Here is a 21,896-nt window from a genome sequence, read left to right on the forward strand (position 1 = left end):
TGAGAAGTGGACTCTGTTTCCTTTATTTATTTATTTATTTACATTATTTCATTCAAACCCACCTAAAGTTTGGCGTCTTATCTACATTTCAAACGTTACAGTCAAAATCTACAACATGTTTTCTTTGTTTGGGTGCTGTCCATGGTACTGGTTCGCATGTTTATACTTAGATTATCAACAACATATTATCTGGGCAGCAGTTACACTAACAACCTCCCTACATAATCTTTTGTTTTTTTACATAATTTCCTCTTAACCTCAAAATAATGTCAGGGTACCCCCAGGGTTCTCCACGTTAAATGTAAGACTTTTAAAGACATTTTCAATACCACATAGGATGAAATTTAATGCCAAGACGTTTTTTTAAACTTCTAAGACCCCGCGGGATCCCTGAATATTATGCATTCTTTTTTCTCTCTGTATCATTTGTAAACAACTTTTAAACTGTAGTCAGATAAGACAACATTTCACAGTCATGTTGCAAACAGAAGCTCCTGTATGAGCCATGTCCTGTCCTGTGCAGCAGGAGTTCGTGTGCTTCTGGAGTAATGTTTCCACAACCTTGTCCCATTTCTACCATCTAGTCTTCCCCTGCCTCAAAGCCCCATCGTCTTTCTGCTTTCACACAATCAACCTTTAACTGGAGTGCATCTCTAACATTTAGTGAAGCTAACAAGTAGCAACACATCCCGCTTTACATGATTGTGACCTTTCTCTCATAAAACCAGCATTTATATGTGGTCAGGAACAGTCTGCAGAGCATCCTCAGGGTTTCTGTTGACGTCGACATTCTGCAACGACAGCAAAGACTATTGGCATGTCTCAAATCCATACTACATATTTATTCTAAGCAGTTCTTTTAGTATTTGGTGTGTCCACACTGGAAAAGTGACAGAATTAAGTATACTCAAACCAGATACCATGCAAAGTATGGTTTGCACTATTCTCCCATAATGCAATGCAGAAAAAAAAAAATGCAGAAAAGCAAACTGGAAAATAAATCTGGGGAAACAGTTCCAGAAAGACTTTGGAAAACAAAAAATAAGTTATCAATCTTAAAAAAAAAAAGAATAATTTGCTTTCTATTTAAGTCTAACTTGCAGTCATTGTGTGTTCACATTTATTCTACTTTTCACTGCACCGCTGCACATGTTCTAGTGTTAATAATCTTTTCACCAGCTGTTCGAGTACAGCCCCTTTACCGTACACTAGCTACCATAAGCTACTGGTCATACCAGACCAAGTGAGGCAGCAAACATCAAAGTGTGGAATTGGTGCTACTTATTTACTCAACTTCAATAAGTAAGAGTAAGATTTTGACATTTCTTTTTTTTCCAAAGCTACGTAGTTTTTTGCTTCTAATCATCCTAATATGGAAACCAAAAGGAAAAAAACATCAGTTCAGCTATATATTTGCTCATTCCTCACCACCACACATATTTCCTCAATACATACAAATTACTAAACATTACTGGCTGCCATCAGACGTATGTACCACAGAATAGTTGGCAAAGCTAAGTGTCTATTAAGACGAATGTGTGCTTGTGGAAACTCACCACTGGCCTCTCTCGGTGTGTATTGACTGCTTCAATATTGAGGAAAAACGACTCAACTTTACAGCCTGAAATTGAGGAGAGAATCAGACCGTCAGAGAGAGATTTACAGAGACGTAATTATGTCACACACTCAAGCTTGTACCACCTACCATAAGCTATTGGTGTGAGTTTGAGCACTGTGTGGAGGGGGCATCTGAGATAAGGCAGCTCATCTTCACAGGGGGGGGAATAAGATTATTCAGAATCGGAACGGTTTATTGCCAAGTACACATACAAGGAATTTAACTTGGTGATGATTTGGTGCATAACAATAAACAGCGCAAATGTTTAAAGACATAATATGAAATAAAAATAAGAAAATGTATAATAGAATATGAAATTTGTTATTAAAGTGTCTGCTTTTAATGTGTACAGTTAATTATTAAACTATTGAGGGGGTGTAAGAGTTGACAGTATTAAGAGTGTTTGGGGTTTTGAAACATCATCACATACTGTTTCAATGTATTTACAAGCCTGGATGTGTGTACCTGCAGGTTTGTCCAGGAAGTAGGCCAGCAGGCAGCGAAAAACAGCTTGGTGGCAGATAACCAGAACGTTTTCCTGCCTCTCCAGCTCCATTATCACCGGCTCTAGACGATGGACAAGGTCCTCATAGGACTGGACAAGAGACAAAAATGAAAAAAGAGTTCATCAATTATTCAAAACAGACTCATTCAATCTTACCGTCTCAGTCCATTTGACACGGACATGTGTACTGTACAACTCCCAGACTTTTATATAAGTCATTTTATATAATGAATATGTCTGACAGGATAGATTTGGGTGGGAAAAGTGCCCCTTGAACTAGGCATACCTGTCTGTTAAATATGAAGACAGGCAAGAAATAAAACTATGTATTCAAAATATTTTACAGATTCAAATACCCTTAGCCCCACAGTTGTTTACATTGGGTCTATACCCAGATAATTTGAAGATTAGGAAATATCAACGAACATTTGTGGACATGTAAACAGTGGCAGTACCTAAGATTACAGAAATATGTTTGTTTTATTCTTTTTTTTCTGTATAATGGACCAGAATGGACTAATTCATTGACCTGATTCCCAACCAAGATGTGGAATCACTTGAGAGGGTGGGGGTGTCTTAAACACGTTTGTTTAAGACATGTAATTGCATTTCTTTGTATTTCTCTGTTATGTTGTGAAAACAGTAAAAAGAATGTTGGTAAAAAAAATATGAAGACGGTTAGCTTAGCATAGATTCTACAGCTGCATTGTTGAGAGCATTTGACCAGCTGCATCACCGTGTGGTACGGCGGCACTACTGCTACGGACCGCAAACGCCTGCAGAGAGTGGTGAAGACTTCAGGGAAGATCACCAGGACTCCACTGCCCTCTATGCAGAGCATCTACCACCGCAGGGTCCATCCTCAAGGACACCACCCATCCCCAGCACAGACTGTTCACACTTCTACCCACAGGCCGAAGGTACAGAAGTGTTAAATGCAGGACCTCCAGACTAAAGAACTATTTCTTTCCTACTGCCATCAGACTCCTTAACAGCGGATAGGAGTTTATACTCATGGTCTGCCTCATAACTGTACTCGACACAGGAAGAATTTGATTGTATAGGGAAACATGTTTCCTTACTGTGCATATGACAATAAAAAAACTTTGAACTTTAAAGACAGTTGGCCTGGCTCCAAAAGTAACAAACAAATCCACCATCCAGCACTCCTAAAGCTCACTAATTACCTAATTTATTATATCTCATTTGGACGTGGACGATATCCAAATATACCTACTCAAGTACGGTATGAAGTACAACTATGAGGAACTTGTACTTTACTTAAGTATTTCTATTTTATGCCACTTTATACTTGCACTCCACTACATTTCAGAGGCAAACATTGCACTTTTTACTCCACTACATTTTTTTACCATCTTTAATTAACGATAACAGACAGATTATTAATACACGTCATCAAACTAATTATGATGTATTATTATAGATTAAGTTACTCAGCAGTATTATACACATCAATTAAAGTTAGCTCCACCTTTAACAGCTGCGAGATAAAAGTTTATGCTTTCACAGCGCATTCATAATAATTATAATCCAATGATATAATATTCTTAAATGGGCAATTCTGCATGATGAGAACTTTTACTTTTGGTATTTTAAGTATATTTTGATTCTTATACTTTTGCCTTTTTACTTGAGTAAACTTTTGGTGGGAGTGTCAGTGAAAGGGCCCATTTGTGTGACCTTCTGTTGTGTTTTTTTGCTCCCCCCCCCCCCCCCAATGTAGCCCAAGTAGAATATTTTTTACAATTATTGTTTTCCGTCAGATCATATATAGATCTCGACATTTCCAGAACGCATCTAAAGGCAGCCTAATTTTATGGACAAAGAGAGAAGAGAGGAGGATCCATTTTATTTCTATGGGAGGGAGGGACTGTGCACTGTGCTGGTGCTTGTTGCAGGAAACAGTCAGCTGTCGTTTCACAAACTCCCGGGCAGTTCTGTCCTTGTGTTTCATTCTTTACCCTCATAGTGTTTTAAAACATTCTTGTGTCAGCGATAGAGGCAGTGATGTTTCCCGTTTCCTGTACGGGATTCTCACACCGCCTCAAAACGTACTGCCAAGTCTGATCTCCGGTTACATGATTGGCTACTGCAGCATGACATTGGGTTGCGTTTCTCCCAAAGTTGAATCGCTCTCGGGGGGTTTTCGGCTCCCCATGCTGCACTCCCCACCGCAGCCTAAACGCAGTACCCCCATTCAAAATGAATGGGCAGACCTGTGTTTTCGCCACACCTTCTGACGGCTGACGCAGGCTTACCAGTCGTTATGCTAAGCTAACTGTCTCCTCACTGAAACTTTATATTTAACAGACAGATATCAGAGTCATATCAATCGTCTCATCTAACTCTCTTCAAGAATGCTAATTGTTTTTTCACCCCCAAAATGTTGCACTATTACTTTAAACCAACCCGTGCTCACTGGCCAACACATCAGACTGTGGTTGAACTGGGCAGCTTACCGGTGTGAAACTGTGGGTTCCCAAAAAAACTCCCAGTGATACTGGTACAATGGTTAAATAAAAGTCACAGTATCTTCAGGGGAGCACTTACCTCACCCTTGGGGTAACGATAACGATACTTGTCCTGGTCTCTTAGTGCAAACTCTTGTGGTAAATTCTGCTGAATCTCCTCATAGGTTAGCTCCTCACATACACCCTTAGTGAGAAAAAGGAACATGAACATCACCGTACTAGATAAAAAACTACTAAGAAAGCAGCTCAGAGTAGTGAATAAACTCACGGCGTCTATCTCGTTGAGGGCCTTCCACTGTTCATACTGGACTCCCAGAGCCTCTGCAGTCTGGATGGTCCGCTTCATGTGGCTCGTCCACACCTTCAGCTCTCTGATGTTCTGACCATGGATGAAGGCCGCCAACGCATTGGCATACTGGAAACAAGTAAGTGTCAAGTGTACAGTTTTAACATTTTTAAATAAATTTTTGACTGCTTTAAAACTGTTTTAAAGCTATAGTGTGTAGTTTCTAAATAGTTTTCTGTTGTACAACAACTTTTGAACAAGCATACGTTCCACCAAAACAAGTTCCTTCCCGAGGCTATTTTACAGAGGCACCGTTGCTCTGTCCGGCACTTAGCACCGCCCAAGACGATTGTGATTGGTTTAAAGAAATGCCAATAAACCAGACCACATTTTTCTCCCATCCCAGAATGCTGTGTGAACTAGCCAGACCGTCCTCCGCAGCGCTGTGGAGGAAGGTCTGGCAATGTAAGACAAAGGGAACAACAACCAACAATACTTCCTCCACTGGTAGAGTGTAATCTCCTCACCTTCTGTCCTCGAGGGGAGAGGCCTGAGTCTCCCCCGATGCGACCTGACAGGTTGAGTTCGCTCTCTCCGTGGCGGCTCAGGTAGATGGATCTCGGTGTGACGTGGATGTTCATCAGGTAGTAGACTATCCTGCTTTGAATGTGGTCCTGCACCCGGTTCACCAGGTATCTACTGCCCACGTCGAAGATCTTGATGTAGGAGAGCTTCCTGTTCAAAGTCGGCGTTCAGGGGGGGAACAAACTACATGAAGTTTTGTGAGACTATGCTGTCCACCACCCACTTTCCCTTTTAATCTCACAGGAAGAAAAGCATTATGGGTCAGTACCTGTCCTTCTCATCGTCTATAGGCATGTAGCTGGCCCTGTAACAGTCAATGCGCTGGACAAAGTCTTCCATAGCCTCATCTACGTTACGATCCACGTAATCTGGACTCCCAAATTTTACTTGCTGTAAAGGAAAGAGCGTTTGGGAATTTAATTGCGAACACTACATCCGTACCGCCTCTGCAAACACTTACATAACAAACAAAAAAAAAACACATCTCTTGACTGACCTTAATATTCTCTGCAATGATTTCTGGGTCATCACAGATTGATTCCACAAAGAACACCTGCATACAAAAAGTCATCATAAGTTGGATTGATTAAATGAATGCGATACATATATATTCTTTATCATCCAAACAGCCTGCTTGCTCTAGCTTCACATATGAAGTGTAATATCAGTCTCATCATCTAACTCTCTGCAAGAAGGCGTATAAGCATATTTGTAAAATGTCCAACTTCCACATATGTACTCACTTTGTAGCCTCTCTCCTTTGCATAACTCAAAATGACTGTCCTCCTCTCCCTGGTGGTGTTGGTAGCATCGAATACCTGGATGGGATAGGACTCAGCTGTTATTGATATAGCCTTAAAATATTGGCAAATAAAGTACAAGTACATTATTCATAACAATTGTTAACAATTATTTTAAATTGTACAACAAATAATGAGAAAAGAGCATACAATTTAATCTCAACCTTAAAGGGACACTCCAGGGATTCAGTATAGTTAGGGCTTAGGGGACTTGAGATATATAATTAAAGAAGAATGGTTGATATTTGTGCCACAGAGGCTGAGATATCCTGGCTTTTAGTCCCGAGAATGGGCCAAGCTCTAAAAATACTGAATCCTACAATTCCCATAATGCAACTTATGATGGTGCCTTTCATTAGATCTTGCCTGCCGGGTAAATTTCTAAATCTTCACCCACAGACTGTTGTAAAGTTGTAAAAATTGTAAAATAAACTTGCAGCCTTTAATTAGAAATCCAAACTGGGAATGACATCACTCTGACTTCGTTTACAATAACTTCTGGGCAGAAAACTCCGGCGTCCCATACATACAATTTAACAGTGATGAGCAAACGGGGGCGAGGAACAACTGAATATACTCTCATCTCCTTCTTCTAAAATGCATGTTTGATGCTATCATATGTCAACACTTTGACTAACGTTAGCTTGGAAAACTAATTTACCTGGTGGGCTACAGACTAAAGAAAACGACAGCGCCCAAACTAGCAGTCAGTCCAACCAGGGGTGACATGTTGCTGTTCGTAATACTAGATTTGGTTTATCAAAGACACTAGCAAAGCAACACAGTACAGAAAATAAGCGCAGCAGAGACGACAGATAGGTCGGACCTCCGTGTTCAACTATATACCTTTAAACTTTACAGTCAAATAACAGAAATAAACAGGTTGGCCGATTTCAAGGTCAAGGTAAACTTTATTATCCCACAAGGGGAAATTCATGTGGTCATTCATTACGCGCCCTTGTCACAACATATTCTCTAAACATATGGACACCACAGACAAACCAATAAACGTGTATAGAGAAGAGAATAACAATACTACAGAAATGACAATGACAGAAGTCGACAATGACAATACAAAAAATAAACAATACTACAAAAATGCCAAAGATAACCCAACATCTGACGTTTGTGAAACATTAAAAAAGAGAAAATGACTAATATTATCAGGTAGCTAAAAATGTAAACAAAAAAATAATAACTAGGAGTGGTTGTCAAAAAATTTAGATCTACCATCAAGTGCCAGTGCGGGATTAAAGTGCTTGCGATGTGCTTGGTCATTATACAGTCTGATTGCTGTAGGCACAAATTATTTATTGTACCTTTCTGTTCTAATTCTCTGTTGTAAAATTCTACCAGTTGACCTATTGCGTCTCATAAATTTATGATGAAGAGGGTAAGTGGGGTCATTAAGGATTTGGTCAGTCTTTTTTAAGATAAGCTCATTGTACAGCTGAGCTGCCGACACCTGGTCAAGTCCGATGACCTTACTGGCCATCTTGATCATGCGCTGCAGTCTCTTTTGGTCCTTAACATGCATGTTACCAAACACGCAGATAAGGCCGAAAGACAGAACACTCTGGAGGATACTTTTATAAAACATTACGAGGATGTGTCTGTCTAATCTAAAAGTTTCCTGGTGCATTTTCTTAGTTTTGTTCAGTGCACATTCATTAAAAGTTAGTTTAGAGTCAATTTCAAATATTTGTAGGTTGAGACTCTCTCTACTAGTTCACCATTGATCTTAGAAGTGGGGGCTATAATTCTATTTTTGCTAAAATCTATGACCATCTCTTTTGTTTTCTTCACATTGTTTTCAAGAAAATTATCAGAACACCACTGAGTAAAACCCTGTAATTCCCTCTGGAATTCATTCACAGAAGAAATGTCAGATTTTAAAAAGCCAACCAGTGCTGTGTCGTAGGCATATTTAAAATAAGTGTGGGCTGAAGAGGAAGCTTGACAATTATTGGTGTACAATGTGTATAGAATAGGCGACAGAACGCACCCTTGTGGTGCCCCTGTGTTTATAGTTTTTAAGGACGATATACATGAGTTAAATCTGACTTGCTGACTGTGGTCCGTCAAGAAGTTATAGATCCATAAGATCAATTGGGGATTTACTCCCAAATGCACCAATTTTCTCACCAGCAGGTGGGGTTGGATTGTGTTAAAAGCGCTGCTGAAGTCAATGAACACAATCTTGACCAGGCTCTTAGCATGCTCAAGGTGCTCATGAGTGCTGTTAATCAAAGATAGCAGCGCATCCTCAACACCTCTCTCTGCACGATAAGCAAATTGATTTTGGTCTAAGAGAGGTGAAACCTCATGGAGAGGTTGTTTTAAAATGATTTTTTCAAAACATTTCATTACTGTAGATGTAAGGGCAACAGGGCCTAGATCATTGAGCTCCTTAGGTCTATTGTTTTTAGGCACAGGCACTATTAGGGATTTTTTCCATAAACTGGTAACAACGCCAGTATCTAGTGACAGCTGAAACAACCTGTGGAAGGGCTGTGCCAGCTGATCAGCACACACCTTTAGTGTCCAACAGCTGATTCCATCAGGTCCACAAGTTTTACGGGGATTTACACGTCTAAAATGAGATTTGACATCATCCATAGAGATGTCAATATCCACACCCTTCATGTCTTTTACTGCTGCAATGACCTCATTCTGTTCTGCTTTAAAATCATATGTGTCAAATCTACAGTAAAAATCATTTAATTGATTTGCCACGTTAAAGTCGTTCTCTGCTACCATAGGGTGCTTCTTGGGCTTGTATCCTGTGATAGATTGGACTCCCTGCCAGGCTCTCCCAATATCATTTTTGAAAAAGCTTTCTAACTTATGTTTGTATACTGCTTTGCAGTCATTGATCTTGCTTTTGATCTTTTTCTCTTCTCTACTTCCTCCTGATTTAAACAGACGTTTTTTCTCATTAAGGAGTTGCTTTAACTCTGGAGTGACCCAGGGCTTGTTATTTTATAAACACATATCTCACGTATCTCCGCAATTTAAATCCACTGCGAGTTGTCTACCTGGAAGGGATTTTTCTGTTAGCGCGACGTCGCGGTGATTCGGTCTATATATGATGGATTGATGAGGACCACAGGCTGAGTGGTACTCTCTATGACCAGTAAGCTGATCTTTATTTGTAAAATCGGTTCCCTTTTAATCTCAGTGAGACCTGACCGAGAGAGTACACACACACACACACACACACACACACACACACACACACACACACACACACACACACACACACACACACACACACACACACACACACACACACACACACACACACACACACACACACAGTGATTAAGGGACAGTTTCAGGTGTCCTCTTACTCACGGCTACTTGTCCCTGTTCCTTTGAGAAGTAGGCAGCGACGTCTTTGAGGGCGGCTGCTGCACAGGCCCTGAGAGGGAATGAGGAATGTGGCTTGAAACTGACAGTGACAGACAAATCAGACAACATAAAACTGATAATATTGATATCTAACTTTTGTCTGTTTTGACATTTATCACCCTTCTTACTTGCGGATCCTCATGGCCTCCTCATTGTCTGGTTTAAAGAACTCAAAGTTCTTATAGATCTTGACAGCCTCCCTGCGGTACTGGCCCACGTTGAACACTGGTTGGATTAGAGAAACAGAGGGGTTAACACAAATATACATTCCCTTTTAGGTAAAGCTGCAAAAATGAATCGATTCAATTAACCATCAACCATTTTGATAATGATTAATCGGTTTGAGGTTTTTTTTTATGAGAGAAAAAAGAAAATGTTCTCTGATTTCAGCTTGTTAAATGTGAACATTTTCTAGTTTCTTCACTCCTCTGGGACAGTAAACTGAATATCTTTGAGTTGTGGACAAAAGACATTTGAGGACACCATCTTGGGCTTTGGGAAACATTTTCTGACATTTTATAGACCAAACAACTAATCCATTAATTTAGAAAACAATCAACAGATTAATCAACTTTAGTTGCAGCCCTACTTTTAGGGCAAGAAAAACAGATGGTGTTCACTATGTTATTAACTCATACTGTAATGTCAACATTAAAACAGTCAATTCCATGTCTAATCAAGATTTAGGGATTCACTTTGAAAACTGACTTTTTGTAGGCACTCCGATCCAGTTCAGGTAGCGAGTGAGCTTCTTGGAGATGTACGTCTTCCCTCTGGCTGGCAACCCCACCATCACAATCATCGTGGGAGAGTTACAGAACTGCGGCACCGAGGCTGCGGTGACAACAAACGCATGACAACATGATGTCATTCAGCAGAAGAGCACTAGCCTTGTGCTCAAATGGTTAAATGCTGCAGGACGTGTCGAGTGTGTCGCTGCCAGGGTAATCCTCATTAACAGAGAGAATAAGAGTGCCAAGGGGCAGCTCAGATGTCTGCAAACTAGTGTAGTGAGTCACACGGCTTATCGGCATGTCTCTGGCAGCACATTTTGACACAGAAATCTGTCCAACCAACTACAAACTAAATCAAATAAACAGACACAAAAACAAGAAATTGAAAATAGGACATTGGGAATTAGTCGAATACACGCTTAAAAGATGTGAATAACAACTTTGACGGACCAGAGGATTCTCCTCCTCCTCCAGAGCAGCACAGTGTACTGCGCCATATGGTCAACAATCACAACAACCACTCATAATCTCCAAGTCTGTTAAAATGTCAGTCTCTTCCTTGCAGATGGTTACAAATCAGCTCAGCTTTACGCAACCAATGTTCCCTAATATGACACCATTATTCTTCCAATCTAAGGCTGTGGTTCAGACTGTGTCACTATTCACAATTATTTAACAATGAAGCTACAGTGAAGAAGAGAGAGGCACCGCTTTAGAATGACCTCGGATATCAATCAGCATTCCCGGCTCAGACATTTCCACACAAACCCAACATAATGTAAAGCATTTGTGTGTTTCTTACCAAGTCATGACCCAGTTGTTGCATGCTTGTCTTTCTCAAACAATGCCAGTAATTTATAAAAGGCAGACTGCAGGTTTGCTTGCCAGTTAGCTGTACCCCCAAAAAGTACCCGGATGGCCTGTGTGTGCATATACAGGGAGAGGGAGAGCCTCCAGGCCGTTCGATTATGAATGGAGTATACTGCGTCAGCAAAATGCTGAAAGGACCACGTCAGACACTGAACAGAGCGCCAACACGGACCTGGCTTGGTCCAGCCTGGCTGTCGTCCCATGACTGACTCCTCTGCTGCCTGAACTACCAGCATCCCCCAGCCAGACTCAGGATTCAGCAGCATGAAAACACACCTATGACTGCTGGGAGTGTTAAAGCAAACACCAGCTTTATCTGTTGAGACAAGAATGAGTTAAAGACAGAATACAGGCTTCTTCTCCTAGTCAGGCTGTACTTACATCCTCTCCTGCGGTTCAGGTTGCAGCCCATCCATGGCACCCAGATCTTGAGCAGAGGAGTCTGTGTGAGTTTCTTCTGCTCTGCGTTAATGCGGAGAGCCATGAGGCCCGAGTGGCAGGTGAATGACTGAGGCACACAGCTCTGTGATCCGTGTGCATGTATGTGTGCTTCACTGAACACTCCCTACTGCAGGTCAGCTGACTGTTGCTAAGGAGAAGTACTTGGTAGGCAGGAGAGGGGAGGGGGGGTGTGTGTGCTGAGGCCATGCTGCTTGTCTGCCTCTCAGCCTGTTTGTTACATGATTTAAAAAGGCCTGAGGAGGGTAGCTGCCAAAATCTGTGGTGATGTCAGACAGCGGAGAAGCATTCAAATCTGTACATCTGGTTGTGCTGACACAGCTCCTTTCTCAGTTAAAGTAAGAGCAACAGAGACATGTGAGACAAGTGTGGTGAACGGTGGGCGCCTCATGAATTCAGATCAGAGCACAGTTGGTGCTGCACAAGCTGTTTGTTGTTGCTGTGACGAGTAGAGTGGGGCGTCTCCTTTCTTACCACTAGAGGGCAGTTTAAGCAAAGCAAGCAAAGATCTGGGGTACTCTAAGAAGTTATTGCACTGATAAAAGTAACACGTTAGTCATGCCATTTCCCCAAGGCAAGGCAAGTTCCTTTATACAGCACATTTCAGCAACAATGCGATTCAAAGGGCTTTACATAAAACATTAAAAGGACATTAAAAAATAATCTCAAACTAAATCATTAGAGAATAGAAAAAAAGATGAAATAGAATGAGAGGTATAAAATACAAGACACAATACTGCTTCTCCATGTTTAGTTCGGACTCTGGGGACAGAAAACAGAGCTGTCCCAGACGACTTGAGAGGTCTGGATGGCTCATAATGTAGCAGCACATCAGAAATGGATTTTGGCCCTAAACCGTTCAGGGCTTTAAACCGTTCAACCAACAGTAGATTTAATATAAGAGATAACCTGTCAGAGAAACCACTTAACCTTAACCATCACTTGGGGAGGAGGTCTGTGACATCCCTTATCTCCCACTTACAATGCCGTCCTTTCGTCTCTCCCCAGGAAACTAAACACACTCACATTTGGCCTCATGTGAGAATGCCAACAATGGTCGTTCAGACTTGGCCTTGGGTGTCTCTAATGACCACGAACACTGTTGTTGCAACACTAATGAACAAACTGGGTTGTCACGTTCACAAGAATCGGACAGACAATTGGAAAACATAATGCTTAATTTCTCGGGCCACGGCTGTTGCCGGTGCAACTCCCCATGACAATGTTAGGGCGGACTGATTAGATGGCATTATTTTCCCAGTACAGTAACAGAACTTTTGCACCATTGATTTCCCAGTCTAGTCAAAGAGACTGGTGAGAAATGACAGTTGAAGGTATTTTAAAAACCAAAAGATTTGGGGCTTTTGAGAAAACATGTATTTCATCACTTTCCACAGTGAATGTAATATAATGCTTTTGAAGACCAGATGTGTCCAGACATCAGCTGTCTGAGCAGACAAACAACCTGGATCTTTTCCATAAATCAATGCTTTTGGTCACCCTTTACGTCTGTCTGCGGGTTTTACAAATATTTAAAGAGGGATGAGGTGATTTAGTCAGACTTTGAGAATATAGCTCAATTAAAAGATTTCAAAGAAAAGCCTGACAGCGACGATATTAAACTGATCCTGCTTGATCTCAAAAGAAAGGATCACTTCAAACATAATGTTAAACCCTAATGCCATTAATGTCAGTCCTTCGATTAACTTTAAATAAGGACCATCATGTACCTGGTTTTGGTCAGTGTTGAAAGTCTAAGGGGCCAGACTGATCTCATTAAGTTGCATATGTATGACACGCCAATCCGTATGCCATTTCGGCGTGTTATCAAGACGCATAATCGCATTTTAGTGTGTTTATCAACGCCGTTTGGCCTCCATTGACCTACATTACGTGTGAATTATCGCCGTAGCGAGTAGTATGAAAGGACAGAAGTCTGCGGATGGGTAAAACACAGAACTTTCACCCAGGAGAGCTGGGAACGCATCCCGCGTGTGGTGTTTATTAACCGTTTTTTTTTCTTCTTTTTTTTTAAAGCCTTCCCCAATGTTCTTTTTCTAAACCCAACGGTTTATTGTTTTCCTAAGCATGTGACGTTGGTCACCGTCATGTTTTTGTCATTTTTTTGTGTTACTAAAGCTTTTCCCAATGTTCTTTTACTAAACCCAACTATTTTTTTTACATGCGTGTGACGTTGTTCTCACGATAACCACGGGGGATTGGAGTTGGAGCTCTTCCACCTACTACTTTTCCAGCTACCTCCGCTCTCTCATGAACAGTACAGACTGCACACACAAACATAACATGTCATAGCATTAGGCGTTTTTCAAGGAAACATTACATGAACAAATTCCACCAAATATGACAAAGCAAGCAGCCCCCTCAGAGACGACATCTTTCTCTGGTGATCAGCTGGCAGAATCCAATCTTAATTTCTGTTTTTGTTTGATGCGAGTTGCAGGGCCTGGTTGCAGTTCCAATGCTCTTTTACGGTCTCATAAATTCACTCTACATTGTTATCACTCATGCATGTAAGTGTGCAAAGTATTTATTACCTGTAAACAAAGCAAATGAGAGGAATATAGAGAAGCAGCAATGAAGTCCATCAAATAGCCGGCAAATCTCTTAACTTCCTATTCTTAACTTCCTATTTCTTACTATTTATATGTACCTACTAGTTGTGAAGTTGTTTCCCTCAACAAGGTAGTCTATTTTTACTCTCATATCATGTGTGTTGCACTCAGTATGAACATATGGCCTGCATATGTCACACTCACATATTAGTAGAAACCTTGCTGCAAGGTGACTTTTATGTATTGTTTTGGCATGCTCTCTGCAGAGAGTGAGCTCACCTGCGCTGTCACATCTGCGGAGCCTCACATGTTCCAGCTGGGGAAGCTCCATTCTGCGCTACACTCCAATAAAGCAACCAGCAGAGCGGCTAAAGACCGTCGACACACTGGATTATGAGGCCTGTGGCAAGTGAACTGATGCTCTTTTAAAGAAACTAAACCCCTCTGCTAAAGTGTTCTTAACCCTCCCCCTGCAATCCCTCTCTTTTCACGCCACATGTGTCATATGATAGCAGCAGACTGGGCTTGTCCTTTAATGTTTGCCAGGGCCAGAGTTCACAACGTACACACACCGTGAGGGAGAAGCTGCACTCAGAGGGCGCGTCGTAATGAGTGCAAAGGTCGCTAAGAAAGTGACTGTTGTTGCACAGGGAGACAACATTTACGCTTACAGACCACAATCACTCATCGTCTGGTTTAATGAACAGCAGTGAGGGTGTTGTTGTCAGCTGTGCCATGTCACTAGCATGACATACACTCTTCAACAAATAGGGAGAGTGTGATCTGAGATCAGTACCCAAAGTTTCAGATATGACTTTGAAATGATGCACTATTTATTCTTTATAGTAAAGTACGGAACCATCACGGTGGCTTAAATTTAGCATATAGATGACTGTGTGAGACATATGGCATATCCTAAATCCATACTACATACATACATATATAATACATATTCTTTACAGTTCATACATTCATTCTGTCGCAGTGTATTGTTATAAAAGAAAATTAATTACCTACAAAGTCTCAATATTCTGTTTCACTGATCAAGTCCTTGCTGTTCTTAATGACATTTCTACTGTGTGTTGAAACTTTCTGACTTAATCAACTGTTAGTGTATCCTGATTTAATTAAGTCCGTCTGCCTTTGTCTTAGGGGGCTTTCACACCTATCTTGTTTGGTCCGGACTTTCGGACTTTTCTGTTTGAGCCGAACCAAAATTACAAGTGTGAAACCTCCCCCAGGACCACGGTCTGGACCAAACAGCTGAAATTTGGTCCGACCGAAAGAGGTAGTCTCGGTCCGGATCAAGCTGAACCATGGTCCGGTTCATTTCTTTTGTGAAAGCGTTTATTGGATGGTTCGGACTTTCGGACCAAATACAGGAGGCTCTGGCAGACTATCTTCCTGTTATAAGACCGCGGAAGCTCCTTTAAGTATTCCTTAAAGGAGTTTTGTACGTGAGAGAGTGTGACACTAAATGCGCTCAGTAGTGTTAATTTCATCAGACGAGACAAGTCTAAATATGTTCGTCAACAACCTTTTTTTCCAAGACTAAGACAAGACGATGACGAGACTGCACCAATGTCCAAAAACGCTGACTAAGACTAAATTAACATGCATTATTGTTGACGACAAAAAAACAAGACTAAAATGTTTTGCATAAAATAAAAACTAAGAGAAAATCTCTCTTCATTTTCGTCTACAATCGTCTCTACTTTTTCATCATGAGATAGAATATTCAGCTGTTGCACCTTCAAAATATTCCGAATGAGTTTGTGCTGTTGCTGCCAGCCTGTGGCTGCAACACGAAACTACATAGACCGTAGCGAACACCAGAGATTTCTGCCAGAGAGATGAGCTCCGACGACATGCTAGGTAGAAGGCTTGATATTTGCTTGCATTTTACGTACAATGATATTGACAAAAAGTCAGAATGTGTCATAATTGACGGTAGGCACTGCGGACAAAAAATATCGGGGAAAAACACCACCAACCTTAAGCGACATCTAAAGGCTAACCACCCACACATTCAGGTAAGTTAACTTAAATTCAGCTTTCTTTTGACTAAAACTAGACTAAAATGACGACACTTTTAGTTGACTAAAACTTGACTAACAAAAAAAGATATGTGAATGACTAAATATGACTAAGACTAAAACTAACAAGGACATTTGGCACTAAGACTAAGATTAAATGAAAAATAGGTGGCAAAATGAACACTAGCGCTCAAAGCAGACAGCTGTTGTCTATCAGAGCAGAGAATAAATCAGCAGTTAACTTGTTAAGCGGTAGTAAATGTACAGTGTAGGTTTCAGTTTGTCTCTGGATAAATGCAGCAGCCTCTCAAACCCCAAGTAAAGTTCCCGTGTCTTGCTTCTCAACAACGCAACAAAACAAAAAGAGCCGCGGCAGCACTTACCGGATCAAATACAACAACAAAAAAGAGACCTTGGTCCGGACTTTCATGTGTGAAAGCCTCCTTAGCCTAGTGTCAAAAGGAAGCAATTCACTATAATCAGGAGGCCAACTCTCACCTGAAACGAGTCCGACTTACTGCCGAGAACCCAGACACAGCTCTCGCTTTGGTCGTACAGAGATTGGATGGCCCTGAGAAGGGACCCCCTCACCCCATACTCCCGCAGCACCTCCCACAGTGTCTCCTGGGGGACCCGGTCATCTCCAGATCCACAAAGCACATGTAGACCGGTTGGGCATACTCCCAGGCTCCCTCCAGGATCCTTGCGAGAGTAAAGATCTGGTCCGTTGTTCCACGACCAGGACGGAATCCGCATTGTTCCTCTTCAACCTGAGGTTCGACTATCGACCGAACCCTCCTTTCCAGCACCTTGGAGTAGACTTTACCGGGGAGGCTGAGAAGTGTGATACCCCTGTAATTGGCACACACCCTCTGGTCCCCCTTTTTGAAAAGGGGAACCACCACCCCGGTCTGCCACTCCTTAGGCACCGTCTCCGACTTCCACGCAATGTTGAAGAGGCGTGTCAACCAAGACAACCCCTCCACACCCAGAGCTTTAAGCATTTCTGGACGGATCTCATCAATCCCTGGGGCTTTGCCACTGTGGAGTTGTTTAACTACCTCAGCAACTTCCACCAGGGAAATTGACGACAATCCCCCATCATCCTCCAGCTCTGCCTCTACCATAGAGGGCGTATTAGTCGGATTTAGGAGTTCCTCAAAGTGCTCCTTCCACCGCCCTATTACCTCCTCAGTTGAGGTCAGCAGCGTCCCATCCTTACTGTACACAGCTTGGATGGTTCCCCGCTTCCCCCTCCTGAGGTGGCGAACGGTTTTCCAGAAGCACCTTGGTGCCGACCGAAAGTCCTTCTCCATGTCTTCTCCGAACTTCTCCCACACCCGCTGCTTTGCCTCTTTCACGGCAGAGGCTGCAGCCCTTCGGGCCCTTCGGTACCTTGCAACCGCCTCCGGAGTCCCCTGGGATAACATATCCCAGAAAGACTCCTTCTTCAGTCGGACGGCTTCCCTGACCACCGGTGTCCACCACGGTGTTCGTGGGTTGCCGCCCCTTGAGGCACCTAAGACCCTAAGACCACAGCTCCCCGCCGCAGCTTCAGCAATGGAAACTTTGAACATTGTCCACTCGGGTTCAATGCCCCTAGCCTCCACAGGGATGCACGAAAAGCTCCGCCGGAGGTGTGAGTTGAAAGTCTGTCGGACAGGGGCCTCCTCCAGACGTTCCCAGTTCACCCGCACTACCCGTTTGGGTTTACCAGGTCTGTCCAGAGTCTTCCCCCACCCTCTGACCCAACTCACCACCAGATGGTGATCAGTTGACAGCTCTGCCCCTCTCTTCACCCGAGTGTCCAAAACATACGGCCTCAGATCAGATGAAACGATTATAAAATCGATCATTGACCTTTGGCCTAGGGTGCTCTGGTACCAAGTACACTTATGAGCATCCCTATGTTCGAACATGGTGTTCGTTATAGACAATCCATGACTAGCACAGAAGTCCAACAACAAACAACCACTCTGGTTTAGATCAGGGAGGCCGTTCCTCCCAATCACGCCTCTCCATGTGTCTCCATCATTGCCCACGTGCGCGTTGAAGTCCCCCAGCAGAACTATGGAGTCCCCTACTGGAGCCCCATACAGGACTCCATTCAAGGTCTCCAAGAAGGCCGAATACTCCGAGCTCTTGTTTGGTGCATACGCACAAACAACAGTCAGAGTTTTCCCCCCCACAACCCGCAGGCGTAGGGAGGCGACCCTCTCGTCCACCGGGGTAAACTCCAACGTAGCGGCGCTCAGCCAGGGGCTTGTGAGTATCCCCACACCCGCCCGGCGCCTCACACCCTGGGCAACTCCGGAGAAGAAAAGAGTCCAACCCCTATCCAGGAGTATGGTTCCAGAACCGAGACTGTGCGTAGAGGTAAGCCCCACCAGATCCAACTGGTAGCGCTCCACCTCCCGCACAAGTTCCGGTTCCTTCCCCCACAGAGAGGTGACGTTCCACATCCCCAGAGCCAGCGTCTGCTGCCCGGGTCTGGTCCGTCGAGGCCCCTGACCTTCACTGCCACCCATGTGGCAGCGCACCCGACCCCAGCGGTTCCTCCCACAGGTGGTGGGCCCATGGGTTGGAGTTTAATAATTAATAATAATGTAATCACTCGTTATTGTTATAGTGATTACATTATTATTAAACATTTAATTTTGACGATATGGCCTTAGCAATAAACAAGCCATTCTTTAATGTCGCCAACTGTTTAGTACCCTTCTTTTTTGTAACTTTCTTAAAAAGTATCAGTTCAGGCACCGTTAAGGCACCGGTACCGTTTTAAAAGTACCGCTTTAGCACCGGTATCCAAACCAAACAATACCCAACCCTAATATTGACTCTAGATTAAAATGTGTGACTAGATTAAATATATAATAAACAAATACAAATCTTAAAATCAAGTTCATAAAGTAATTTCCTTTACATTCATTTAATTCCCAATCAAGATACACAGGTAAGAATTGCTTTCCATTGTTAATATGTACTTAAAAACACTTCTGAAATGCAAAATAATAGAATTTTAATCATGTGATAAAACATGCGATTAACCGCGATTAACTACAGAAATTCAACGATTAATCGCGATTAAGAAAATTTAATGGTTTGACAGCCCTAATGTATATACATTTTCCCAGCTGTGAACAACTCCATTTCTTTGTACTCTGTATCGCATTGTGGGAGAGGAGTGTGCATCAAACTGTCTGGTTTAAGTATACTTCACTTTCAAAGTATGAAATCACTTGAGGCAATTTATCAGGCTTTGAGCATCTCCCTCTGGAGTCATAAATAGGCTTTTCTAGAACTTTCTTCACATATGCATCACCAGGGTTTCCCCTGCCATTATAAGGTTTAGGTGCAGCACCCGAGCCGCTTTGGGCAGCACCTAAGCCGAATGAATGTAACTGAAAGACTTTTCTCAGATCTAATGATTGTAGTTGGACTTCTTTAGCTTTAAGTTTTATCCTTAAGCTTTTTGAGCGTTATTAATTTATTATGTGCTCTAGCTTTTCCAACATATAAGCACATACTGCATATGGTGATAAAACCAGTCCACAGTGATGTGAAAAAGAGACGCAAAACTACCACAAAGGGACACAAACGGACTATAAAAGGGACGCCAAATGACCACAGAGATCTAAAATAACCCCAAAGAAAACAAAAATGATCAAAAAGAGACACAACTGGCTACAAAAAGACGCAAAAACCCACAGAGACAAAATCCCACGAAGACACGTATGAGGAAATACTATTTAAATAATTCTTTTTTTTTTTTTAATTGAAAAACTTTTTGAGGAAGGACGCCTAAACCCACCATCAAATACGGTCCCCTAAGTCTTCCACAAAGCTAGAGAAAACACTGAGTGTTCCCCAACACCTATAAACAGACTTTGATGTGGATGATGGATCAGTGGAGTTCCTCTTTCAAAAATATTTTAGCCATGGACATAAGATTCTTAACACTTGTTATTTTATTTCATAAGCAACTCTCAATAAACCACCTTAGCGGTGAATGAATCACTCCTTCACTTGACCTTAATAATAACCATCAAGACTTTTGTATAACCTAGTTCAAAGTTCTAGCCTACTCCTCTTTTTGAGTTTGTTCCCTGGGACTTATTGTGTGATTAATAACATTGTACAATAATCATTTTAATAATAAATAACTACTTAACTAGACTGAGAGCAGAGAGACAAAAAGTGCATTGTTAATAGTTTTCACAAAACACCTGATTGGCTTAACAAAGCATAGGCTGAATGCTTACATGTGCAGCACCTGACTTCTCAATATACAGTAGAATGTAACCTAGATACAAGTGGTGTCGACAAAGCATATTAACCTCCATCTTGAGTTGTTTTACCGTAAGCACTCAGAGGGGGAAAAAATAAAAAGCAGTGCTAAATGTTAGCCATTGGCTGAAGTGAAGTTATCAATGCAATGTACTCCGACTCAAAGGTCATCCACAGACATACAGAATGGGGACATTATGGGGGGATGATTACTTAGAAACTAAGTTACCAGACCTCTGTGCTCTTTGATAAAGAAACACATTGTTCTGACCGCAGTATAAACAAATCAAATATATAGCCTAGGAGTGCACGATTCAGAAAATGTCACGATTCGATTTTCAGACTCAAGATTCGGTTCAAAATTGATTTTCGATTGAAAAACGATTCTCGATTCAAAAAACGATTCACAGTATGTAAATCTAGTTACTTTTCCAATGTGATTGCAGTAGACATACAATAAAAAAAAAACTTGAAACACGTTTCGAATGTGAATTGATTTTTTTGCACACCCCTACAAATCTATTCCCCCCCTCGCCCCGTGTGACTCGGAATCAAGTCGCACTTAAGTCGCACAAACAGTGACTTCAGACTTGACTTGCGACTCGACCAAAAAGACTTCAGACTTCACTCGGAATCAAGCTTCATCAACAACCTGTTTTCATGCAATTATTGCTTTTTAAATCTAAATGTATTCATGTATTTCTATTTTCTTTTACTGGCGCATATACGTTGGGGAAACGTATGACGAGCTGCATGTCCCCTGCCCTTTGCCATAGTGAGCAACGTAACGCATATCAAAAAATGCATTGACGATGGCGACACCACATCCTCCTGGAGTTGTGCCTTTTGTCATTAGTTTTGCTTTCAATAACTTCATAAACAGTGGCAGTAAGCGAACAGCTACATGCAAGGTGTGTGGCAGCAAGATAAATGATGCCGGATCAACAACGTCATATGCAAACGCACCCAGATAGGTCAGTTACTTGCTAATGCGAAAGAGATGTTAAATTTAGCATATCATCGTCACAGGCAACAAGCTAACCATAGCAAAGTGTTGTGCTAATGCTGGAAACAGGCACATTGTATCTTTATAGTTGTATCCATATGATGTGACAGACTTAGGTTAATATTTCACCAGGTCTGAGGGCTAGAGGGATGTGTTAAGTAGCAGAAGATTAGACTATACGACGTCCGAAACCAAAATGTTGAAAAATACAGTTATGAAATAATGCTG

The 21,896-nt window shown here is 41.9% G+C and overlaps 1 protein-coding gene across 5 annotated transcripts; it reads right to left on the bottom strand.

The window, feature by feature from the left end:
• Window positions 1–12: 12 nt before the first annotated feature.
• pfkfb1 (6-phosphofructo-2-kinase/fructose-2,6-biphosphatase 1) lies at window positions 13–14,862 on the bottom strand. Of its 5 annotated transcripts, none has more exons than XM_031290522.2 (14): window positions 14,616–14,862; window positions 10,409–10,534; window positions 9,829–9,925; window positions 9,644–9,710; window positions 6,230–6,304; window positions 5,983–6,039; window positions 5,755–5,876; window positions 5,429–5,636; window positions 4,884–5,030; window positions 4,695–4,799; window positions 2,084–2,213; window positions 1,706–1,768; window positions 1,557–1,621; window positions 13–809 (listed from the first exon to the last, which is right to left on the bottom strand). In XM_031290522.2, exons 1-14 carry the CDS (start codon window positions 14,665–14,667, stop codon window positions 732–734), a joined length of 1,392 nt encoding a protein of 463 aa, XP_031146382.1. In that variant the 5' UTR covers window positions 14,668–14,862; the 3' UTR covers window positions 13–731. The 5 variants fall into 5 exon arrangements, with proteins under 5 accessions (XP_031146382.1, XP_031146383.1, XP_031146380.1 ...); XM_031290523.2 differs by having other exon boundaries at window positions 13–791; window positions 14,616–14,861; XM_031290520.2 differs by lacking the exon at window positions 14,616–14,862 and adding an exon at window positions 11,686–11,865.
• Between the last annotated feature and the right edge of the window lie 7,034 nt (window positions 14,863–21,896).

The sequence above is a fragment of the Sander lucioperca genome, chromosome 12, assembly GCF_008315115.2.
Source record: "Sander lucioperca isolate FBNREF2018 chromosome 12, SLUC_FBN_1.2, whole genome shotgun sequence".
Lineage (NCBI taxonomy): Eukaryota > Metazoa > Chordata > Actinopteri > Perciformes > Percidae > Sander > Sander lucioperca.

Coding starts and splice junctions, on each gene's coding strand:
- pfkfb1 (XM_031290520.2), bottom strand. CDS start 11,788: ATGGCTCTCCGCATTAACGCAGAGCAGAAGAAACTCACACAGACTCCT. Junction 4,800..4,883: donor CCCTCAACGAGATAGACGCC/GTGAGTTTATTC, acceptor TTTCTCACTAAG/GGTGTATGTGAGGAGCTAAC. Junction 810..1,556: donor CACACCGAGAGAGGCCAGTG/GTGAGTTTCCAC, acceptor ACATGCCAATAG/TCTTTGCTGTCGTTGCAGAA.